Here is a 24,982-nt window from a genome sequence, read left to right on the forward strand (position 1 = left end):
AAGACTCCAAATAAAATCATTGAAAAATTTCTGACACACACATGCATTGGTCTACACAGCTCAAATTCACATCACACGTGTGATATGAGGGTATTAATAAAATGGATTATTAATTGTAATAAAAATGAACACTATAGCGCCCCCTACTGTAGGGGATTCCTACGAAATTCGGGGGATAAATCAGTGGCTTGAGAAGAAACAAAAAATTACATTATGGCCATGAGTCATTTTCCACGGTTGGCCACCAGGGGCGCAAATACAAAAAAAAAAAAATCGTTAAAAAATTTCTTACACGCACATACATGGTTCTAGACAGCTGAAATTCTCATCACACATGTGATATCAGGGTATTAATAGAATGCACTATTAATTGTCATCTAAATGAACACTATAGCGCCCCCTACAGTATTGGTAAAATACACAACTTTGTCCGATTGGCATGAAACCTGGTGAGATCATTGTGGGACTCAAAAGGGGGAAAAAAAGTTCATTCATTCACCATACCTGTATTATTCATGAGGTTGCCGGTTCAACGCCGTGGACAGCCATTGTAATGCGATGGCCACACTGCGCTATAGAAACTGTGTGGAGGGGGGGCGGGTTGCGGCCGTGGGGTGGCCATGCGGGGAAAATGGTGCGTGGGGGCGGTGGCCGGCTCCGGGCGGTCGCGTGGGGGGCCGGCCACCGCCCCATCATCATCGCCGCTCGCGGCTTTAATTTATATTTATTATTAATTTGGTCAAATTCAAGTTATTTCTGTGACCATTGTGAGTTTTTCTTTCATTAACTGAAGGGTACCAAAAATTTTGTGTAAGTTCTATATGGACTACAAAGCTATTAAAGCCTCTTACTGAATCGGTGCACTGTTGACTTGTTGGTCACATGAACATTGGACATTTCACACAAATCAACCTATTGATTTCTGCAACTACCTTTTTCATCTTTGCTACAAATCAACCTACTTTATATCAGATTTTAGCTGCAAAATCTTTCTTAAATTCTCTGCAAAATAAGGTCAATAGATATTAATGATTGATAGATTCAAATATACTCATCAGTACCTATATATGGTGTATTTGTGTGTGTGTGTTTTTTTTTGTGTGTTGGGTTGTTTTGTTTTTTTTTGTTTTTTTTTAATTTATTGTCATCCAACAATCTTATGAGGCAAAAAAAAAAAAAAAAAATATATATATATATATATATATATATATATATATATATATATATATCACCAGGCTATGGACAGTAACTTCTCAATTGGAAGAAGGATGTCAGTGTCGCCAACATATTCACAGGTGAAACAGTGGTTTGCTGGGATTAAGAGTCCGATTATTGACCACAGGCTTAGACTATTGTAGCCACAGCTACCTTGGGGTTAGATTGACGGCCGTGATATTTGCCATAACCACCACCAATCACTCTCACACACACACACTACACTGATTCTAGGCAGAGTGGTTTAAGTATCTTGCCCAAGAACACAACATCATAGCGGTTGCCCATGACAGTACTTAACAGGCCTAATTGGATTTGGAGATGAGTCATTCTCTCAGTGGTATGAACCTTAATGGGATGGGTATTGGGTGCTGTATTTACATTCATATAAGACATTATTCAACTCTTATTATCAGTTGTTATTATTATCAGTATTGACGCCAATAACAATATAAAACACCACTTTCAATTTAAATTGGGGACTTTTTTTTGTTTTTTTCATTGTCAGGAAAGTACTTAATATCCAATCAATGCAATCTTACAATGTGTTGTACTAAAGCATGTTCTGGTCTAAATGTAACTATCACTTGGCTATGACTATGTTTCTCTGCAGAGCAGCATATATGGACTTATGTTATCTGTTTTGTTTATGCCGCAGTATGAGTCAGATGAGCTGGAGAAGAGCGTGTACCAAGAGTATGACAGTGACAGTGATGTCCCAGAGGAGCTGAAGCAAGACTATGTGGACGAGAAGACTGGGGACGCCCCACTCAAGAGGTGCACAGTTTATATCAGTCCCCAAAAATAATCCAGAATCCAGCCCGGCTCGAGCCCGCACGTGTGCTGTCTGAAACCAACTTGGACCCTAATTTTCCTGTGTATGTCTTAGTCCGACCTTGACCCACACACTCATAGAACCGAGTTATGTTAAGTAACCAGAGTTTTTAAGTTCTGTGCGGAGCTTTAGTAGCAGAATAGAGGTTATCAACACTCAAAGACCCTGCTCAAATTAGCTTTATACATCAAAATGAAAGCTGAAAGGTGTTTTTCTGTTGTTTCTGTGACTGTGCAGAGCTTACCTAGCCTGTTGGCTATCGATAGCGGGAGATAAAGGACACTTCAACTCGCTCTTCAACAATTAATCTCCTCAACACACAGATACATGTTATTTAAAGAGAGAAAGGTTCAGTTTAGCTGTGTCTGCCTCCAAAGTCTCTACCAGTGACAAATGTGTGTATCCAGTGTCTCTTTAATTTAACTGTTAACTGTTTTTCTACTGTTGATTTGATTTTCTTGTTTTAGATGTCATGTACAAACTAAATATTTAGCAGAGCTGTAGGCTTTTATATTTGCTTTTAAGATGTAGCAGTTAATTCACATTTTAGATGCATTTTGAGAAGAAAATATTCTTACTGCCATTCACACTCATAACGTTGCCACTCAATGTACTCATATACACTGTGTGCACATTTATAAGGCAAGCTGTAATTTTGAGCATTAATTTTGTTATTGTACAACTATGGTCCTCTTGGTCAATCCAAAATGTTAACAAACCCTCAAACCTGAACATTTAAGTAGTAAAGGGGAAGTTTTAGCTTTCTTAAGAGAATATCTACATGTACACCATTATCAGGCAACTATTAGTGTGCAGAATTATTATGCAACTAAATGAAAAACAAAGATTTTCCCATCTCACTTATTTATTTTAACCTGTTAAAGTGAGAATAATAAACAAACTCAAAATTTACAAATACACATTTCTTAAAAAAAACTCAGTGACAGTCAATTTCTTGATCTGGTCAGAATTAACTTTTTGTGCAGCCGCAACCGTAGCCTCACTGTTCAGAGGTGTACTGTTTTCGTTCACTGTAAATTTCCTGCTCAACAAGGGCCCAAAAGTTCTCAATAGGATTTAAGTCAGGTGAAGAAGGGGGCCATGTCTTTAGTTTTTCATCTTTAAGGCCTTTACTGGCCAGCCACAGGGTGGAGTACTTTGATGCATGTGATGGAGCATTGTCTTGCATAAAATCAAAGTCTTGAAAGATGCAGACTTTTTTCCTGTACCACTGCTTTCTAAAAATTGGCAGTAGGCCTGAGAGTTGACTTTGAGTCCATTTTCAACCCGAAAAGTTCCAAGTAGCTTATTTTTAATAATACCTGCCCATACCAGTACCCCACCTTGCTGGCGTCTGAGTCGAAGTGGAGCTTTGTGTCTGTTACTGATCCAACCACGGTCCCATCCATCTGGTCCGTTAAGAGTCACACTCATCTCATCAGTCCACAAAATCTCTGCTCTGTCTTCAGATATTTCTTGGTCCATTCTTGACATTTCAACTTCTGTGTCTTGCTCAGAGGTGGTTGGGTTTCAGCTTTTCTTACCTTGGCCATGTCTCTGAGACCTGAACACCTCGTACTTCTTGACACTCCAGGTAGGTTGGTCTTTTCTTCTTTTTCTTTTTCTCTTCAACACATTTCTTGCAACCCTGTTGACTATTTGCAACAAAAAGTTTGATGGTTTTGTGATCACGCCCAATATGTTAGATATTTCATGCAGTGCTGCATCCCTCTTAAAGACCTTTTACAATTTTTGACTTTTCAGAGGGCATTTTTTTTTGGCCCATTTTTTCCCAAGGAGACGAATCTGTGTAATAATTATGCACACCTTGATATGGGGCGCTCCCTTGTTACACAAATATACATCACCTGATATGCATTATATCTAATAAGCATTCAAGTTTATAGAGCTTGGAGTTGGAAATTATGGATAAAATGATATGGTCAAAATAATCACTTGCCTAATAATTGTGCACACTCTGTAATGCTGCCAAAAATTAATGTTGATGTCATTTGCATAACCTTTAGAAGTGCAAAGAATCTAAACTTCCACAGCTCACACTCAAGAAGGACGCGGGCGCAGCTCACACTCAAGAAGCACGCGGGCGCAGCTCACACTCAAGAAGGACGCGGGCGCAGCTCACACTTAAGAAGCACGCGGGCGCAGCTCACACTCGAGAAGCACGCGGGCGCAGCTCACACTCGAGAAGCACGCGGGCGCAGCTCACACTCGAGAAGCACGCGGGCGCAGCTCACACTCGAGAAGCACGCGGGCGCAGCTCACACTCAAGCACGCGGGCGCAGCTCACACTTATTACTGAAATTTGGAACCTCTTGTTGAAGTTAAATAATGACTGGTCTTACTCTTGCCAACCATATAAACAACAACCGTTTGTCTGCACTGTCTTTGCTGCCTCATTCAAATGCATAGGCTAGAATGTCAGCACCAGGCTGTGTGCAGCAATTTTAAATAGGTCCTGCTGGGAGGGTCTCTAATAGTATAATAATATAATAATGATTGGAATTATCTGGCCTTTGTGATCATGATAATCAGAAAAGAGGTTGGGAGGACTCATTCATTAACTTGATATTGAGATAAAGGCCTGTTGCCAATCCTTTGGCTTAATGTTCTTTCACCTGTATAATTAAAGCATATTGCTCCAACTAGTCTGCGATGCTATAGTGGAAAAATAATTTGTCCTTACTTCATTTGAGGTAACAGAGAAGACTGAAGATAAACCATGTGCCAGATTTAGTTTCATGCGCATGGAACCAGTAATATACTTGGAATACTTGTAAGTGCACATTTCTGCCATGAATATGTCCCACCTCAATTTAAAACTATGCGTTCTTAAGACATGTTGATGACGTCACATGAACACAGCATAGGTGCAAGTGAAGATTAATGTGTGTCTCAAATGATCGCTGGAATGTTAACGTTCTCAAGTTAATACGTTATTACTTCATGTAAATAATATTTTTCAGGCAAATGCTTATCAAAATAATGCAATATTTGAAATACATAGCGAGTGAACTATAGATATAGACAGTGAGAGAAATATATATATATGTATGTGTGTGTGTATGTATGTATGTGTATGTATGCGTGTGTCCCAATCAGAATAGTGTACTTTATTATTAGCTGCAGACAGCACACAGCAATCTCATTTTGTGAAACGTGCTGCTTTTACAACATAAAAAGCTGCCATCATCATCACTCAGGGTGTATTTTTTTTCATGGGGTTGCTGATCTCACAACAAAAAAGTTCTATACGGACTACAAAGCTATGAAAGCCTCCCAGAGATTCAGTGCAGTGTTGATTTGCTTGTCACATGAACATTTTACACAAGTCAACCTAATTTATATCAGATTTTTGCAGCGAAACCTTTGTCTGTTTAATCCCTCAGTTGTCCAGGACTGATCCATAGCAAAAGACGAAATTTAATCTGTCAACTGGACAAATCATTGTTGGTGTGAAGACATTTCACTGCCCATCCAAGCCGCTTCTTCAGTTCTGATGAGATTGCTGGTGGACATTGCCTTCAGATAGATACAAGGCAGTGTCGCAGCTTGCCGTGCATGTTCGTACATTCTATGATATATAATATAGTAATATATAAAGATGCAATATTCAGTCATGTCCATGTCCTGCTCCCTGTGAGAATGTTAATCCTCCATTACTGTGGGTCAAATGGTTCACTGACCCGCTGCTGTGACGCTGCTCTTCTCTCAATAACCGTCTGCAAATGGCTTTTGATTCTGTAATTACATGTGTCTGCGCTGGCTGTCAGAGTGCAGGATTAGTCTTGTTAACACAGATTAGATACCTTACACTTTTCTCACTCATGCAACCTCTGACCTCTGCACAGCGTCTCTCGGGAAACAACCCGGAGCAAGAAGAAGTCGGACTACAACCTGAACAAGGCCAACGTGCCCATCCTGACCAACACCACACTCAATGTCATCCGTCTGCTAGGTCAGTCTGCAAGATCTCTTTTAAAGGACCAATATTATGCATTATGTGTATTGTTATTGGCCTTGAAACATGCTCTTGAGTACCTTTGCTTTGGCATTTCAGGTTGTAGAACTTAAAATAATGCCTATCTACAGGCAATGATTGATTTTACGCCAGGTATGCAAAGAATTACTTACAATTATTTATGAACTTAACGTAACAATCCTGGAAAATTAAATACCAAATGTTCTGTGAGCACACAAAGGGATGGGACTTGGGAAACAAGATGTATTAAATAAGTCTGAATAAAGCAAAATACAACTCAAGGTATGTTTTTGATAAAGAAACAATGTTATATAATGGTTAAAAGCTCACAAAAGGCTATTTTGTATAATGGTAAGGGTACATTATAGTACACTTACATTTGCATTTGACCAATCCTTCAATCCCACTGCAGTGCCGTACTTTGGGACACATCTCCATGATGATCTTAAGCTAGGCTTAGTCAGGACTACCTCAGCTAGCTAATATGTTTACTTTAATAATAGTAGCTTGTGTATGTACTTGCCTGTCTAGTTTATACACCAGAGCACAGTGGATGTAGTGTCCCTGTGCTAAGTGCAGTTTGCCTCTCCACAGGGAAGTACATGCAGATGATGAACATCCTGAAGCCCATCGCCTTTGATGTCATCCACTGTGTGTCCCAGCTCTTTGACTACTACCTGTACGCCGTATACACCTTCTTCGGCTGCAATGACACAGTAGGTCCCCCTCATGTACTAAAAGAGGCTAGGTCATGTAATGTAAAAAGTAGGCATTGATTTATAATTATTTACAACACAAGAGCTCCTCAGAAACGGCACAAAAGCTCCTCAGAAACAGCACAAGAACTCCTCAGAAACAGCACAAGAGCTCCTCAGTAACAGCACAAGAGCTTCTTATTAATAACACAAGAGCTCCATCATGAGCAGGGCTATCTCTCCCGATTCCTTTACATTTTCTAACTTTTACATACGCATATCACGTAGCACTAGTCTCAGCTAACGTGTACACTTCCAGACACGTTACCAATGACTGATCGTGTGCACCTTTGCAGAGTGTGACATGTGTGTGACATGTGTGACATCCAACATTCTTATAAGACACAAAATAATTGTGCAGTCAACACCATGCTTAACACAATACAATTATTTATATAATGTAACATTTTGGGATTTTGCTGTACTGTCTTTATTGTTTTGGTTACTACTTTGGCCAGGTCTCTAATGTTAAAAAAAAAAGAAAAAACTCAATGGGTTATATATATATATATATATATATATATATATATATATATATATATATATATATATATATATATATATATATATATATATATATATATATATATATATATATATATATATATATATATATATATATATATATATATATATATATATATATATATATATAAACCTAGTTATTAGACATTTTCTAGTCAGACAAGTTTTCTTTCATTTTTTTTTTCTGAATTCCAAACAGTCACAACAAAGCACATATCTGAATGACGTATACATTGCAGTTGGATCTTTTTACAAATGGCTCTGCTTTCCTTGCTTCTCCGCTGTGGTAAATGCACACCCTCTCATTAGCACACTCCCTCACAGCTTCGGTTCTGAAAATGCTAATATTTCCCCTGCTCTGGAAATGCTAATGTTCCTTGTGAATGTTTGAAAGGGTTCATATGGTGGCAGGTCGCCTGGGGCACTGCTCTCTGTACCCTCTTCCCATTGAGATGGAGAAGTTTGACTTTCCCTTTCGCATTAATATTCTAGAGGTAAATAGTGGCACATTTAGATGAGCCAGTCTACCGGTGCTCAACCAGCGCTGGATTCAGGCACCAGGCTGCCCTCAAAGAGCAGACCCTCACTTATTCACACGTGCATGTTCTACATTTTTGGAAACAATTTGAAGACACATTTATTTTAATTATGTGTAAAGATTTTTTTATTTATTTTTTATTCAGATGACATTCCCAACAGTCTTATGCCTTGTACAGAGATGGGCAATACATTGTAATAATAAAATAATATTATATATTGCAATATTATTGCTCCCTTAGAGATAGGGTGAGGAGCTCAGTGACAGGAGAGGAGCTCGGAGTAGAGACACTGCCCTTTCACGTCTGGACACCTCCTGGGGGAGGAGGGGGCATATATTCAGATATGTTCAGTCCCACCTTTCTTTTAAATCTGAAATAATTTGTACCTTTTGGTAAGTGCTTCTGCTCCCCTAGTTGGGAAACACCCTCCAGAACACAAATAGAGCCTATTAGCAAATTTAATTCCTCTTGCTCTTCTCAGAAAGCAGCAGGTCAAAGGTGAGAGATGGATGTTTTTAACAGGTTTATATGTCCATTGATGTGCTGTCTCTGAGCTGAGGGGAGCACAGCGTGGGATCATCTGAGTGTTTTAGAGGCTTTCCATTACTTCCAACTAGGTTACAAACATGGTGGCAGGATAAAGAGACAGTTCTCTGACTAAAAGTTTAGAAAAACCCTCAAGGACATTGTTTTTACGATTTTTAGAAAACCAAATGTTAAGCTCTACCAAATGGGACACTGTTATGACAATAGGGAAAGCAAAGAAGACTGAAATGTTTGGAGTTGCATCCCACGACTGCAGATTTTAGAATTTATATATATACTCAAGATATTTACTCAAGAACTGACTACTTTCTGATGTACAGCACAGATAGATATAAAGATGTTCCTGTATATGTGAATTTGCTTTTGACAGCTGAGAAGAAGAAAACACTCTGCAGCCTTAATTTCAATTTATTGAGAGGAGGTACAAAAGAGGAAAATGATGATGAGAGATGATCCCACCTGTGCTATAGGATGTGTATGCAGTAATACAGAGGTGAATGAGATCTGTCCCAAGTGCCTTAAGTCTCTGGATGTTGAGGGTTGTGGGTTGTCTTGGTTGACTTGTCTCTGCAGCATCACATGGCCGTCAGCTACAGTGCCTGTGGAATGGCAGACCGGGGTGATAGTCCCAGAAGGGGGGACCGGAGAGTGTGTTCCATTTACAGGGGAATCACACTCCTCAGCCTTCCCAGTAAGGTGTATTCCAGGGACTAGAGAGGAGAATCCGACCGAAAGTTGAACCTCGGTTGAACCTCGGTAGAAGAGGAGGAGTGTGGTTTTCATCCCGGTCGTGGAACACTGGACCAGCTCTATGTTCTTCATTGGTTGCCCGAGGGTTCATGGGAGTTTGCCCAACCAGTCCACATGTGTTTTGTGGATCTGGAGAAGGCATTTGATCGTATCCCTCGTAGTGACCTTTGGGGGGTGCTTAGGGAGTATGGGGTCTGGGCCCCTTTGCTAAGGGCTGTCCACTGTCTTTATGACCAGAGCAGGATATGTTCATATTGCCGGCACTAAGTCAGACCTGTTCCCGGTGGCAAGGCAAGTTTATGTGTATAACACAATTTGTACATAAAGTAATTCAAAGTGCTTTACAGGACATTAAAATCACACAAATCAAAACATAAATATTCACAAATAATCATCATAAAATTAAAATAAACATTAAAACAGAAGAGTGCATTATAAAAAACCTTTATAAAAACCTTTCAGTTGTATGCACAGCTAAACAGAACTGTTTTGAGCCTGGATTTAAACATTGTCAAAGTAGAGGCCTGTCTCACATCTTCAGGAAAACTTCCAATTCCCCATGTTTAGTCCTGACCGTGGGCACTAGCAGGAGGCCTGTCCCTGAAGTCCTCAAAGTGCGAGATGGTTCATATAGCACTAACATTTCGGAGATGTACTTTGGTGCTAGGCCATGGAGAGACTTATACACAAACAGAGCTGCTTTAAATATTCGTTGAGCTACAGGAAGCCAGTGCAGAGACCTGAGCACAGGACTTATGTGCTCGTACTTCTTGGTTCTAGTCAGAACGCAAGCAGCAGCGTTCTGGATGTACTGCAGCTACCGGTGCATGTTGGACTCCACCAGGGCTGCCCTTTGTCATCGGTTGTTTTCATTGTTTTTAGGGACAGACTGAAAGACTATCTAGGCACAGCCAGTGGCTAGAGGGGGTCCAGTTTGGGGACCACAGGATCTCATCTCTGGTGTTTGCAGATGATGTTGTCCTGATGGCTTCTTTGAGCCAGGACCTGCATCATGCACTGCGGTGGTTTACAGCCGAGTGTGAAGTGGTTGAGATGAGAATCAGCTCCTCCAAATTCGAGACCATGGTTCTTGACCGGAAAAAGGTTGCTTGCCCTCTCCGAATTGGTGGTGAGTCCTTGACTCAAGTGGAGGAGTTCAGATATCTTGGGGTCTTGTTCACAAGTGACGGAAGGATGGAGCATGACAGGCCGATCAGTGCAGCATCTACAGTGCTGCGGTCGCTGTATGAGACTGTTGTGTTGAAGAAGAAGCTGAGTTTAAAGGCAAACCTCTCAATTTATTTGTCGATCTACGTTCCTGCTCTCACCTCTTGTCATGAGCTTTGGGTAATGACCGAAAGGACAGGATCGCGGATACAAGCTGTCAAAATGAGTTTCCTCTGCAGGATGACCTGCCCTTAAAGATAGGGTGAGGAGCTCAGTGACACGGAAAGAGCTCGGAGTAGAGCTGCTGCTCCTCCATGTTGAGAGGAGCCAGCTGAGGTGGCTCGGGCATCTGTTCAGGATGCCTCCTGGACGGCTCCCTAGGAAGGTGCTCCGGGCATGTCCCACCGGGAGGAGGCCCCAGGGAAGACCCAGGACTCCCTCGAGTGACTGTCTCTCAGCTGGCCTGGGAATGCCTTGGGGTCCCACCGGAGGAGCTGGAGGACATTTCTGGGGTGAGGGAAGTCTGAATCCCTGTTTAGACTGCTGCCCATGGAAACAGACGAATATGGATGGATGAAACAAAGATATTACGAAATTGAAGGGAAATCAACAAACGCTTACAAGTTTAAAAAAGGAAAATGCCAGAAGTAGTATTTATAGGATAAGTCTAAAGAAATGAAATAACTGGGAAGATTAAAACGTGTTTTGAACTGTATTATGCAAATTAATATGCAAAGTCAACAGTTGATAATAAAACAGAAATTGATTTATTTTTAGATAAATGGATGTTACTAATGATAACTGAGGAACATAACCAATGTGTTGTATTTGAGATTACAGAGAGAAATTATTGATTTATTTATTTATCTTTATTTATACAGGGGGACCCAATGAGAGCACTTGGGCTCTCTTTTTCATGGGTACCCTGTTTAAAATACAACACAAACCGAAAAAACAATCAAAACAAATAAGTCCATAAAAAACATCAATAACAAGCGCAGGTGTGTGTATAAAAGTTTGTTGTCAGATTATTAAATTGCAATTGTGTCACCAATGTGTCCAGTTTTGCTTTTCCTTGGAGCATATTCCATTTTTGTGAAGCAAAACAGCTAAAAGCCCTCTTTCCCATCTCAGTTCTGGTGTGGCTCATCCTTAGCCTTATGCAGTCACGTGATCTGGTGTTAAATGTTCCGATATCAATAATTAACAAGCAGGTGAGGTATTCTGGCAGTTTTTGAAGTAATCCCTTATAGATAAACTTAATGCAGTGCTGTTCTCTTTTAACAGACAGTGATGGCAAACCCACTTTTTCATAGAGAAAACAGTGATGAGTTACAAATCCATCACCAGTGTGATGTGCTATATAAATAAACTTGAACCTGTAACAAAGCGAAGGGCGGAGTGAAATAGTGGATCCAATGGTTTCAAAGCAGAGGCTGAAGTCTGCATATACACCACATCCCCATAATCCAGTACGGATAGGAAGGTTCCTTGCACTGTTTCTTTTCTGTAACTCATTGGGATACAATATTTGTTTCTGTAATAAAATGATAATTTAGATTTTAAGCTATTACATAATTCTGAGATATGTTTTTTAAAGGACAAGTTTTCATCAAGCCAAAACCCAAGATATTTATAAGTGTCGACTCTTTCAATGGATGTACCATTTAGTGTGTAAAGGTTTGTAGCTTGCATGTTACTGAAATGTTTTTTAGAAAAAATCATATACTTAGTTTTACTTGCATTCAAAAACAGCTTAAGATTTATGAGGGAGTTTGGGATTTCATTAAAATCTTGCTGCAGTTTTAAAAGTGCCTGATCAGCAGAAGGAGCAGTTGCATACAAAACAGCATCATCTGCATATAAATGTATGTGGCTTTCTTTTAAATTGTGACCAATAGAATTAATAAAAATAGTAAAAAGTAGGGGGGCCAAAATTGAGCCTTGGGGCACTCCTTTACTTAAAGTTAAAAAATCTGATTTAAAACCATCGGCTACTACTGCTTGGGTTCTGTTTGAAAGATAATTTTGGAACCAGTTACATGTAGCATTGTCAAATCCAATCTGCTTCAGACGCTTCAGGACGACTCCATGATCCACTGAATCAAAAGCTTTAGTTACAGCAAAAAACAGAGCTACACAATCTTGTTTATCATTAAGGGCTGAGAAAATGTCATTTAAAACTTTTCTGGTTGCAGTGACAGTACTATGCCCTTTTCTGAAACCCGACTGATGAGACATCAAAATGGAGAAATTATTTAAATAACCTGTAACTTGATTTGAAACTAACTTTTCTAAAACTTTTGCAAGACAAGGTAATTTAGATATTGGCCGGAAATTATTTACATTTTTAGTTGTCCCACCTTTATGTAAAGGCAAAACGTGCTGTTTTCCATAATTCTGGTATAATTGCCATTTGAATTGACAAATTAAAAATATGTAAAAGAGGTTGAATAAAATATGGGGCAGCTAATAAAAGAAGTTTTGGATCGAGATCGTCAGCTCCCGTGGACTTAATCATAATAATAATAATACATTTTATTTATAAAGCACTTTACATTTGAACAACAAATCTCAAAGTGCTACAGTGTAAAAAGACATTAAAAACAGAAGACAATTAACATTAAAAACAGAAGACAATTAGTGTAAAAGCAATAAAACAATAGCCGGTGTTTATCTGTAGGCCAAGGTAAAAAGGTAAGTTTTTAGTTCTCTTTTAAAAGCATCCACCGTCTGTGGAGCCCTGAGATGGTCTGGGAGGGCGTTCCACAGATGGGGAGCAGCCACTGAGAAGGCTCTGTCGCCCATGGTCTTGAGCCGTGTCCTGGGCATGACCAGACGGTGCTGTTGGCCTGACTGAGTCTTAGTGGAGGTGTGTGGTGTGAGCAGTTCAGTGAGGTGGGGGCCGCACCGTGGAGACAGTGATGGGTGTGCAAGAGGACTTGGTATTGAATGCGAAAGTGAATGGGGAGCCAGTGCAGAGAGTGAAGAATGGGGGTTATGTGCTCGTGTTTACGCACCCTCATCAGGACCCTGGCGGCGCTGTTTTGGACATACTGGAGCTTTTGAATGCTCCTGCCAGAGATCCCGATGAGGAGTGCGTTACAGTAGTCAAGCCTAGAGGAGACAAAGGCATGGACGAGCTTCTCTGCAGCAGGGAGGGAGAGAGAAGAGCGAAGTTTGGAGATATTACGGAGGTGAAAGAAGGCAGTTTTGCAAATGGAGGTGACATGATTGTCAAAGGAGAGGTGGGGGTCAAATTTGACCCCCAGGTTTGTTACAGAGGGAGAGAGGGGAATGGTGTGTCCGAAAAATGAAACAGAGGTGATTGGAGAGGGGCGGAGTTGATGAGAGGTACCAGATTGGATGGCTTCTGTTTTGGAGCCATTTAGCTGCAGGAAGTTTTGACTCATCCACGCCTCTATCTCCTCCAGGCAGGAGCTGAGATGGGAGACTGCGGCAGAGGGGGTACAGGAAGGAGAGATGGTGAGGTAGAGTTGTGTGTCGTCAGCATAGCAGTGGAAATTTATTCCATGCTTGCTGACTGAGGGGAAGCATGTAAATGGTGAAGAGGGTTGGGCCGAGAACGGAGCCCTGGGGGACCCCCAGAGCTACGTACTCAGTTCTGTCGGTGAGGTAGGTGTGAAACCAGTGAAGGGCAGTGCCAGAGAGACCTGTGTAATGCTGGAGACGGTGTAGGAGGATGTGATGGTCTACGGTGTCAAACGCAGCAGAGAGGTCGAGAAGAATGAGGAGGGATGTGGAACCAGAGTCAGAAGCCCTCATCAGGTCATTGGTGACTCTGATGAGGGCTGTTTCTGTACTGTGGTAGGGGTGGAAACCAGATTGAAATTTTTCATACAGGTTATTGGATTTGAGGTGGCGGTGGAGCTGGGAGGAGACAACCTTTTCTAGGATTTTTGCGAGAAATGGGAGGTTTGATATTGGTCTGTAGTTTGACAGAGGTTTGGCGTCCAGGGTGGGTTTCTTGAGGAGGGGTTTGATAATGGCAGTTTTGAGGGTGCTGGGGACATGGCCTGTTTCTAGGGAGGTATTGATTACTTTTGTGATGAGGGGACTGATGGAGGAGCAGTGAGTTTTGAGCAGGGGTGATGGGAGAGGATCGAGTGGGCAAGTGGATGGTTTAGATTTATGGATGATCTTCTCGACCTCCTGCTGCGTTGTGACAGTGAAATGGGTGAGTATGTTTGTGACTGGTGTTAAGGGTAGGTCGAGTGTGGCGCTGTTGAATGGTGGAAATGAGGTACGGATGTTATCTATTTTTGATGTGAAAAATTGTATGAAAAGGTTGCAGTTTAAATCTGTACTGCTGTGGAATGGGGGGATATGAGCATTGAGGATGTGATTTATTGTGGAGAAAAGTTTTTTTGAGTTACCTATGTTGTTATTTATTCTGGTGGAGTTGTGTTCTGACTGGGCCTTGGTGAGTGCTTTGCAGTATGTTGTGCGGTGTTCCCGGTAGGCCAACTGATGCACCGTTAGGCCGGATTTTATGGATGCACGCTCCAGGACACGGCCCACCCTCTTCATTTCTCTGAGCTCCTCTGTGAACCACGGGGCAGAGCGGGTGAAAATTACAGTCCGGGTTCTTAATGGAGCAAGGGAGTCTAGGATGGAGGCAAGGTTAGCATTGTAAAAATCCATTAAGTCGTCGGTTGATGAGTGAAGATGGGGGGAGAGAAACTGGAGCTGTTGGCAGAAGGAGTCCATGTTTTTAATGTTCCTGAAGGTGATTTGTCGGGTTGGTTTGGTGGTGGGACAGGGCACAGGGATGGTGACTGCCAGGTGGTCAGAGACACCAACATCATACACCTGTAATCCAGTGACAGGGAGGGAGTCAGTCATTACAAGGTCTAGAGTATGACTTCTTTGGGTCTATGGAGCAGAGAGCATTTAAGACCTCCATGGAACTGAAAGGTCTTAAAGAAAAAATGTGGTTATCTGTCCGAGGTTCAGATTCAACATAATCAAGATCAGAAGGACCATCATTGTTCAACATATCACATGCAGAGATAAAATCCCTATTGAAAGCATCACATATTTCCTCTTTAGAATTTATAATACAGGAATCTAATAAAATATCAGTTGGTAAGGTATAATTGTTGTGTCCAGAACTTAGTTGGATTTCCGTGGCTCTCTATCAATGCAGACATGAAGTAGGATGTTTTTGCCTTTCTAATTGCTGCTAGACATTTATTTCTCTTCTGACGAAAACATGCCCAATCCAACTCAGACCTAGTTGTGTGAGCGGTTTTCCAGGCAGCATTTCTTTCTCTAATTAATTGTGCAGTTTTTGAATTGAACCAGGGATTATTACAATTTTTCATTCTAATTTTTCTTTTAGGCACATGCTGGTCGACAATTTCATTAAATGTATTAGTAAAAAAGTTCAAGGCCATATCAGGGTCAAGGAATGGAATGAAATTGAATCTACAATTTCAAAACTAAAGCTAACAAGCCCTTGGAGGCGAACCGCTACAGCTCAGAATGGTACAAGATATTTAGAGAGTTATTAATTCCATTTTTTCCGTCTGTGAACATAGAGCTCATGTGCCTTGGCAAAAAGTTCAATTTTTGTCTCATCTGTCCATAGGACATTCTCCCAGAAGCTTTGTGGCTTGTCAACATGTAGTTTGGCAAATTCCAATCTGGCTTTTTTATGATTTGTTTTAAACAATGGTGTCCTCCTTGGTCGTCTCCCATTAAGTCCACTTTGGCTCAAACAATGACAGATGGTGCGATCTGACACTGATGTTCCTTGAGCTTGAAGTCCACCTTTAATCTCTTTAGAAGTTTTTCTGGGCTCTTTTGTTACCATTTGTATTATCCCTCTCTTTGATTTGTCATCAATTTTCCTCCTGTGGCCACGTCCAGGGAGGTTGGCTACAGTCCCATGAATCTGAAATTTCTGAATAATATGTTTAACTGTACTCACAGGAACATCCAGCTGTTTGGACATGGTCTTCTAGTCTTTACCTTCAACATGCTTGTCTATAATTTTCTTTCTAATCTCCTAAAACAACTCTTTCCTTTGCTTCCTCTGGTCCATGTTGAGTGTGGTACACACCATGTCACCAAACAGCGCAGTGACGACCTGTAATCCTATATATAGGCCCACTGAATGATTACAAGATTGTAGACACCTGTGATGCTGATTAGTGGACACACCTTGGATTAACATGTCTCTTTGGTCAAATTATTTTCAGTCTTTTCGAGGGGTACCATCATTTTTTTAGTTTCATGAGTTTATTTATTTTTTTTATAATTCTGTCGAAGCATGGTTGAAAAGCAATGACTGACTTTCATTGGTTTCATAGAATTTGTATTTATTATTACTTAGATTCAAGTTATTTCTGTGACAATTGTGAATTTTTCTTTCATTAACCAAAGGATACCAACAATTTTGTCCATGTGTGTATTATGGGAATGGACCCTAAGAAGGCATTTGATCCGGTCAGGTGGTTTATCTCACCGGATCAAACAGAGATATTCAGTGAGCTCCTTTTTGTTTGCATTATTTCCTGAGACCCATAGTCTGTCACTAAAATGAAATGATAACATGCAGGGTGTAGCTATGGATCGAGGGATGCAAAAACTCACACTATTTGTAGATAATGTTTTATGATGATATATTCGTCTAATCCTAATACTTCTTTACCAGCTCTAATGTCAGAATGTGGAGATTTTGGATCTGGCTACAAAATAATTTCCAATAACACAAAACCGAACAGCCATAGGAGACAATATAAAAAATCTATATGGAATTGACTGGAATTTGAAATCAATTTCTTGGTGTAAAATTGACAAAAGTCTTGAGCCAATAAAAACAGATATGACTTGTTAATAATCAAAATAAAGGAGGTTGTAGAAAGATGGAATTTGAATTATTTTACGACAATTTTGTCAAGAGTGAAGGCAATCAAAATCAGTATTCTCCCTTGATTATTGTACCCTTTCAGAGTGGAGATCCAGAGTAAGGAGTTCATCGAATAGGATACATTTATTCCAGGGAATATTTGGCAGTGGAGAAGATTGAGAATAAAATATAGAGCACTATAGTTGGCCAAAGGGAAGGGGAAGGTTGGCTGTACCATGCTTACCAATTATAAAACAACACAAATAAAAAGACATGAAGAGGAAGCCAACAAGGCCAGTTACGTCACCCAGACTGGCATTAAAGGGGCCTCACCCTGGAGCCAGGCCTGGGGTGGGTGCTCGGCAGCGAGCGCCTGGTGGCCGGGCCTTTCCCCACGGGGCCTTGCCAGGCCCGGTCGGGCCCAGCCCGAAGGAACAACGTGGGGCCGTCCACGAGGGAGGAGCCATGAGGGGTGGGTGCAGAGAGATCCGGGGGGCAGTCGAAGGCGGGGGCCTCGATGACCAGCTCTTCGGACATGGAGACTAGCTCTGGGGACATGGAATGTCACCTCGCTGGGGGGGAAGGAGCCTGAGCTTGTGCGGGAGGTTGAGCGTCACCGGCTAGATATAGTCGGCCTCACCTCCACGTACAGCTGGAACCCAACTCCTTGAGAGGGGCTGAACTCTCCATTTCTCTGGCGTTACCCGCGGGGAGCTGCGGCGAGCTGGTGTGGACTTGCTTATTGCCCCACAGCTCAGCCGCCTCATGTTGGAGTTCACTCCGGTGAACGAGAGGGTCACATCCCTGCGTCTTTGGGTCAGGGACAGGTCTCTGACTGTTGTGTCGGCCTACGGGGCAAACAGCAGTGCAGAGTACATGGCCTTCTTGGGGTCCCTGGGAGGGGTACTAGACAGTGCACCAGCCAGGGTGCCCGTTGTTCTCCGGGGTGACTTCAATGCCCATGTGGGTAATGACAGTGACACTTGGAGGGGCGTGATTGGGAGGAATGACCTCCCCAATCTGTTAAAAAAGTTTCTAATACTTAAAAATATAGTCTGTCTGTTTAGACACATTCGAAAAAATTTACCAACGATGGTGCAAAAGTGTTTCTAGATGCAATCATTATTTCACATGTTAATTATTGTATATCTTGTTGGTCTCAAGCAAGTGAGACAACAACAAAACCTCTAAAGTCCTTATATAATCAAGCTGTTAAGATACTGGACAAAAAGCCACTGCGATGTCATCATTGTCCAATGTTAAACTTTGACAGTTTAATTACCTTTTCAAATGTGCATTTAGTTTTTAAAATCTTAAATAATGCCGTGCCCCCTCCAATGAAAAAAAATGTGCAGCTCTGCTCTGAACAAACAGCAAGGACCTCCAGGTCCGCAAGTCACAATGACTACAGATTACCGAAACGGAGCTCGGCCTTCGCACAGACAGCGTTTTTCTTTCAAAGTCATCAAAGGATGGAACAAACTGCCACAAAGTCTGAAACTTTCCTCTGACATGAAAAACTTTTCATTTAATGTTAAGAAATTATTATTAGAGAATCAGCAGTGTCAGCATTAAGAATGGTAATTTGTATGATATAGTTTTAGTGAGATTTTATTGTAAAATTTTATTGTGTAATAATTAGTCATTTGTAGTGCGTGTGTGTGTGTATTGATTATATTGTTTACATTTTATATTCTATTTCTCACTTGCTCAGGGACAACAGATGGAAACAAGCTTCAGCTATAATCTGGTGTAAAGCATCTTTAAAGTTTTTGCCCACTGTACCTGTCAAATAAACTAATAAAGAAAGAAGGAAAGAAAGGAACCCGAGCGTTGTTTTGTTATTGCACTTCTGTGCTAGTCACAGTTTGTCCATAAAGAACACCATGTTCGAGCACAAGGGTGTCCATCAGTGCACATGATCGACTTTGTTGTCGTGACATCTGATCTCCGGCCACTTGTCTTGGACACTCGGGTGAAGAGTGGGGCTGAGCTGTCACTGCGGTCACTGTATCGGTCCATTGTGGTAAAGAAGGAGCTGAGTCCAAAGGCAAAGCTCTCGATTTACCGGTCAATCTACGTTCCTACCCTCACCTATGGTCATGAGCTCTGGGCAATGACCGAAAGGACTAGGTACAGGATGCAAGCAGCTGAAATGGGTTTCCTCTGTAGGGTGGCTGGGTGCACCCTTACGCATAGGGTGAGGAGCTCAGTCACACGGGAGGGACTATGTCTCTCGGCTGGCCTGAGAACGCCTTGGGGTCCCGCTAGAGGACATGTCTGGGGTGTGGGAAGTCTGGGAGTCCCTGCTTAGACTGCTGCCCCCGCGACCTGGCCCCGGATAAGCGGAAGAAAATAGATGGAGGGATGGACAAATAAAAAGCTTGTTAAACTTTTGCAATCCCTCGTATTCTGCTCGGTGGAAGAAAATGGAATATGTAGGATTTAGTAGAATATGAAGCCTGCTTTTTCCCAATCTGCCTTCTGCTACAAAGCCATTAAAGAATGGAACGGGCTCCCAGACAACTTAAAGAACATGGCATATTTTCACAGCTTCTCACGGGCCATCAAAGATTGGCTTTTAGAGCACCAGTCTTGTGCTCACTAACAATACCACGGGTATCCAGACTATCAGACGACTTATTTACTGCTGTATCCACACCAGTTGGATATATATAGCTACCGGATGCTACCCTCGTGGGTACATCTGGTAGCTATTGTTATCGCTATTGCTATTGTTTTTTCTGACGCACTTTAAACATACTGAGGCACTTTACTTACCTCTTGCACTTTAAATAATACTGACCCCCTGCACTTTAAGGAACTGCTGCAATTTTACTTCTACTTGACTATTTTATTGTTGCTTTATTACTTGTTTTATTAGTCTGTTGAACACTGAATAATCTGTACTATTGAATTCTTGCACCGATCTGTACTGTATTGTTTTTACATTGTATGTGTTAATTGTTGTTTTAATTGCTGTTTAACTGTTATATTAGTTGTTGTTTTAGGACTACAGACGGAAAGTAGCATTATGCTAAATCTGGTGCAGCCAACTTTTAATGTAACTGCACATTGTCCTTTAAAAAAAATAAAGTAAAGGAAAGGAATGGGATAAGACTAACCAACATACATGGAAAACAACATCATTAATGAGAGCGCATGGGAAAATGTAGTGAGATTTTTTTAGAACTCCAGTATTAGGAAACAGTGTACAAAATTGTATATTCTGTAGTACAGAGCTGTATATTCTGTCCTGCAAAACCAATGAAAAAAGGAGGCTTTTCGCTCTGACAGACCGACTAATGGACTTTTCCACAGCTCCAGCATCAAGGAGAGAGCTTTAGGAGACCAAACCAGCCTAAGAGGGGATCATTACTCTGCCAGGAAGTGTAGCTGCCATCACTGAATACATCATATTTTGAAAATAAAGAAACTGATTTAATCAAGAAGCCATATTGCCCAACCCCCATCTTAAATTATACAAATATATGTACATATTAACCAAAATGGATTGTTGTGAGCTTGGAGCCATGTTATAATGCTGTCACCTCCTCAAAACATACCTGGAGTTGTGTTTTGTTCAATTCACATGTTTGAGTAATACTGGATTATTAGTCTGTCTACATCTCCAAAGATCAAAATGCTCTGTTCCACCTTGTGATGTCAGTAGTGGTAGTTTTCAAGTTGACAGCCACTTCCTGTATTGCCATATGACATCACAAGGTTTTTTCATTTGAGAGAAGAACACATGCTAAATATGCAAAGATTGTGTGTTAAATTATGTGAATGAAGCAAAACACAAGTCCACTTTGATGAGGAAACAACATTAGAACTTAGTTCAGAAATCTGTGTCACATGGGCCCTTTAACCCTATAGCGTCGGATCCTATCGTCGCCGATAGAGCGCGGTTGCGGACTTTCCAGCAGCGTAACTCCGCAACAAGTCATGCTCTCATGTAAATTCAAACGGCGTCTCAAAGCGGAGACATGGGGCTATCTAAATATTTTACCATCATTACGGTAATCTGCCTCTGTTGTCCCTCGAAGGTGACGAATGAAAGCACGGGTGCTGCGGGGATTTTCCCAGTCATTTATTTGATGTGTAAAAGAAAAAATACAAATGGATATGTAAAATAGAAGTAGTTGTGTGAAAAAATGCAGTAAATTCGGATACTTCGTTTAAGATGATTTTTATGGCTAAAAAGAGAATAAAAGTCTAGGCGAGCTATACTGACCCATACTGTGCTCAGTCCTTAAAGGGTTAAGTGATTCAGAAGGGACACATCCCGCAGTGGAGGGATCGGTACTCCCCTCAGCACCTGTGTGGATGCGCTGTCCCATGTGTCTAATGTGTGTAAACATGTGTATGTGTGTGTGTGTGCAGTACGAGGCGTCGGGGCTTGGCCTGATCAGTAGCAGACTACGCAGCACGTTGAACCGGATCCAGGAGAGCCTCATTGATATGGTGAGTCTGTTTTCGCACATTTTCTGTCATTTTGTGTCGGGTTACCTTACCCTTACCCTGTCCCTGGCCATGTGAGCACATCCACGGCCCTCAGCCCTCAGCAGTCTATGGCTGCCGGGTCCATTATGGGGTCATTATGGTGGGCTCTGGATGGACCGGACCCTCCATTAGCACCCTCAATTACCCTGCTCACTAATGCTGTAGAGACAATTATACTGGACATGTGGAGCAGGCTCCCTTTGCAAACACAGGTGCACAAAATGCTCTGGTCTTAAAAGAAGGTATCATCCACAATGCTAGAGAAACTTCTGGAGCATTCAGACTTGTACTGCTGTGAGAACTGATGCCAAAATATATTATACTTTATATATTCTTGTCCTCATAAGATAATTGCCTCGTGACCCAAGTCATTTTTCAGATGCCTATGTCAATAAGCGCTGTGTTTTTAATAATTGATACTATAATAATGCAGCTGATGTTATCAACATTCCCAGGGGTGTGATGCTAACTGAAAGGTTAGACTACATCTGAAGCTCTGTTACTAAAGTTAGACTTTAATCTGAGCTTTGTTTTAACACAATCTGACCAGAAAGAGCTGACCTAGTTGTGCTATTAAAAAGTCTCTCTTAAATAATATTACACACCCAATTAAGCTAGGATTAGCCATCAGTTTTTTCCAGTTAGCCACTTTGACCTTTTTGTTAAAAAACAAACTTCATTCCAAAATGGGTCCAGCCCATAGAGCTGCATTATGGAAATGCATTATGGAAATGGATCAAAAGATGTGATGAAATATACCTTCTTAAATTAGGGTTTCTGTATTGACAAGGGAATACAAAGGTGCATTAGGTCAGTTTGTAAAGAAAGACAAATGTCTTTGCAAAAAGATTGTTCATTGTACAATCAGAAGGAACTTCAAGAAATACTTTGTCAATAATAATCAAACATTAAATCCATTACAGACACATGAATTAGGTTATTTAAAGACAGTTGTATGTACTTCCAAATGTTGTTACCTTTTTAACTGAAACATGGCAAAATGCCAAACAAATTATGTTTGCATAATGTGATCAGGTGGAGTACTACTGTGTAAATGTGCTACAACATTCCTTTACTACATGACATCAAAAGACACATCAAATAATTGTTGCATCTCACTAGGGCTGAAATTATTAAATTAGTAAATCGAGTTTTTAACTGTCTCCACGATTTGTTTAATATAACTCGTTAAAACCACTTGAAACTGAAGCGCACTGACCAAACCATTGCAGCAATTGTTTCCATGCAGAGTATGTTTTTGCATGGAGCCTGCACAGCACTGGCTGCACATCACTGAAGAGATCAGGGTATTTTAGATCCATAAGTGAGTTTAGGGAGTGGCGTGTATGGAGGAGCTTAAGATGAAAACAAACCAGTTCAATAAAAGATGCCGTCAGTAGGCATATCAATGAATACTTCCATGGGCACACAGAGCTAGCGCCGCAAAATGACTCGAGCACAGGGCAGAAGGCAGAGCTCAAACCACAGCAGGATAGAATAAATATTCTAGACTAGAACCAGGAAGTACGAGCACATAAGTCCTGTGCTCAGGTCTCTGCACTGGCTTCCTTAGTTATACACTTTAAAGCAGCTCTGCTTATGTATAAGTCGCCCCATGGCCTAGGTCCAAAGTACATCTCTGAAATGTTAGTGCCATATGAACCATCTCGCACTCTGAGGACTTCAGGGAGCGGCCTCCTGCTGGTGCCCAGAGTCAGGACTAAACAAGGGGAATCAGCATTTAAGTTTTATGGAGCGAAAACCTGGAACAATCTTCCTGAAGATGTGAGACAGGCCTCTACTTTGACAATGTTTAAATCCAGACTCAAAACAGTTCTGTTTAGCTGTGCATATGACTGAAAGGTTTTTTATTCTGCACTCTTCTGTTTTAATGCCAATTTTATGATGATTATTTGTGATTATTTATGTTTTGATTTGTGTTATTGTAATGTCTTTCTTATTCTGTAAAGCACTTTGAATTACCTTGTGTATGAATTGTGCTATACAAATAAATTTGCCTTGCCTTACCTAGGGACATTTTGACCTGGCCTGTAGTAGAACTGAAATGTTTATGTTTTTTTCAAGCAGAAAAATGACTGATTGTATTTAATTATAAATGACTGATTGTATTTAACTATAAACCATAGCTTTATATAATAACAGCTAATATAAGGATATTCAATGGAAGGTAAAAAAAAAAAAAAAAAGATTACTTGATTATTAAAATAATGTCTACATGTCACCACGTATCATTATCTAATGGTCATCATGAACATCTGTAAAATTAGCAGTTTTGTCTCATTCACTTAAAAATGTTAAGATCATATCAAATCAATTTTTTTGTAACTGGAAAACCGGAAAAAGGTGGTTTGCCCTCTCTGGGTGGGTGGTGAGTCTCTGCCTCAAGTGGAGGAGTTCAAGTATCTCGGGGTCTTGTTCACGAGTGAGGGAAGGATGGAGCGTGAGATTGACAGGCGGATTGGTGCAGCATCTGCAGTGATGCCATCGCTGTATCGGTCCGTTGTGGTAAAGAAGGAGCTGAGCCCAAAGGCAAAGCTCTCGATTTACCGGTCAATCTACGTTTCTACCCTCACCTATGGTCATGAGCTCTGGGTAATGACGAAAAGGACAAGGTCGCGGATACAAGTGGCTGAAATGGGTTTCCTCCGCAGGGGCACCCTTAGGGATAGGGTGAGGAGCTCGGTCACACGGGAGAAGCTCAGAATAGAGCCGCTGCTCCTACACGTCGAGAGGAACCAGTTGAGGTGGCTCGGGCAACTGCTCAGGATGCCTCCTGGACGCCTCCCTAGGGAGGTGTTCTGGGCATGTCCCACCGGGAGGAGGCCCCGGGGAAGACCCAGGACACGCTGGAGGGACTATGTCTCTCGGCTGGCCTGGGAACACCTTGGGGTCCCACCGGAGGAGCTGGAGGACGTGTCCGGGGTGAGGGAAGTCTGGGAGTGCTTAGACTGCTGCCCCCGCGACCCGGCCCCGGCCCCGGATAAGCGGAAGAAAATGGATGGATGGATAATAATCATGTTCCACTTCCTCAGTGATAAAACCATCCAGGTGGTCTTCACCTAAGATCAAAATAAAATACCATTAGTCAGCTTAGATAAATGTAAGGCAAGTTTATTTGTATAGCACAACTCATACAGAGTAATTCAAAGTGCTTTACAGAATAAGAAGGACATTAAAATCACATATATCAAAAGTAAAATAATCATAAATAAACATTATAAAATTAACATTAAAACAGAAGAGTGC

The 24,982-nt window shown here is 41.3% G+C and overlaps 1 protein-coding gene across 1 annotated transcript in view; it reads left to right on the forward strand.

Moving 5' to 3' along the window:
• Positions 1–24,982, forward strand: part of vps50 (VPS50 EARP/GARPII complex subunit) — a 159,172-nt gene that overhangs the window by 95,414 nt on the left and 38,776 nt on the right. The window contains exons 19-22 of the mRNA XM_033991520.2: positions 1,874–1,992; positions 5,920–6,026; positions 6,645–6,766; positions 21,596–21,676. Of these exons, the coding sequence (XP_033847411.1) occupies positions 1,874–1,992; positions 5,920–6,026; positions 6,645–6,766; positions 21,596–21,676 (429 nt within the window). The remainder of the gene's footprint in view (positions 1–1,873; positions 1,993–5,919; positions 6,027–6,644; positions 6,767–21,595; positions 21,677–24,982) is intronic.

Source organism: Periophthalmus magnuspinnatus, chromosome 11 (genome assembly GCF_009829125.3).
Source record: "Periophthalmus magnuspinnatus isolate fPerMag1 chromosome 11, fPerMag1.2.pri, whole genome shotgun sequence".
NCBI lineage: Eukaryota > Metazoa > Chordata > Actinopteri > Gobiiformes > Gobiidae > Periophthalmus > Periophthalmus magnuspinnatus.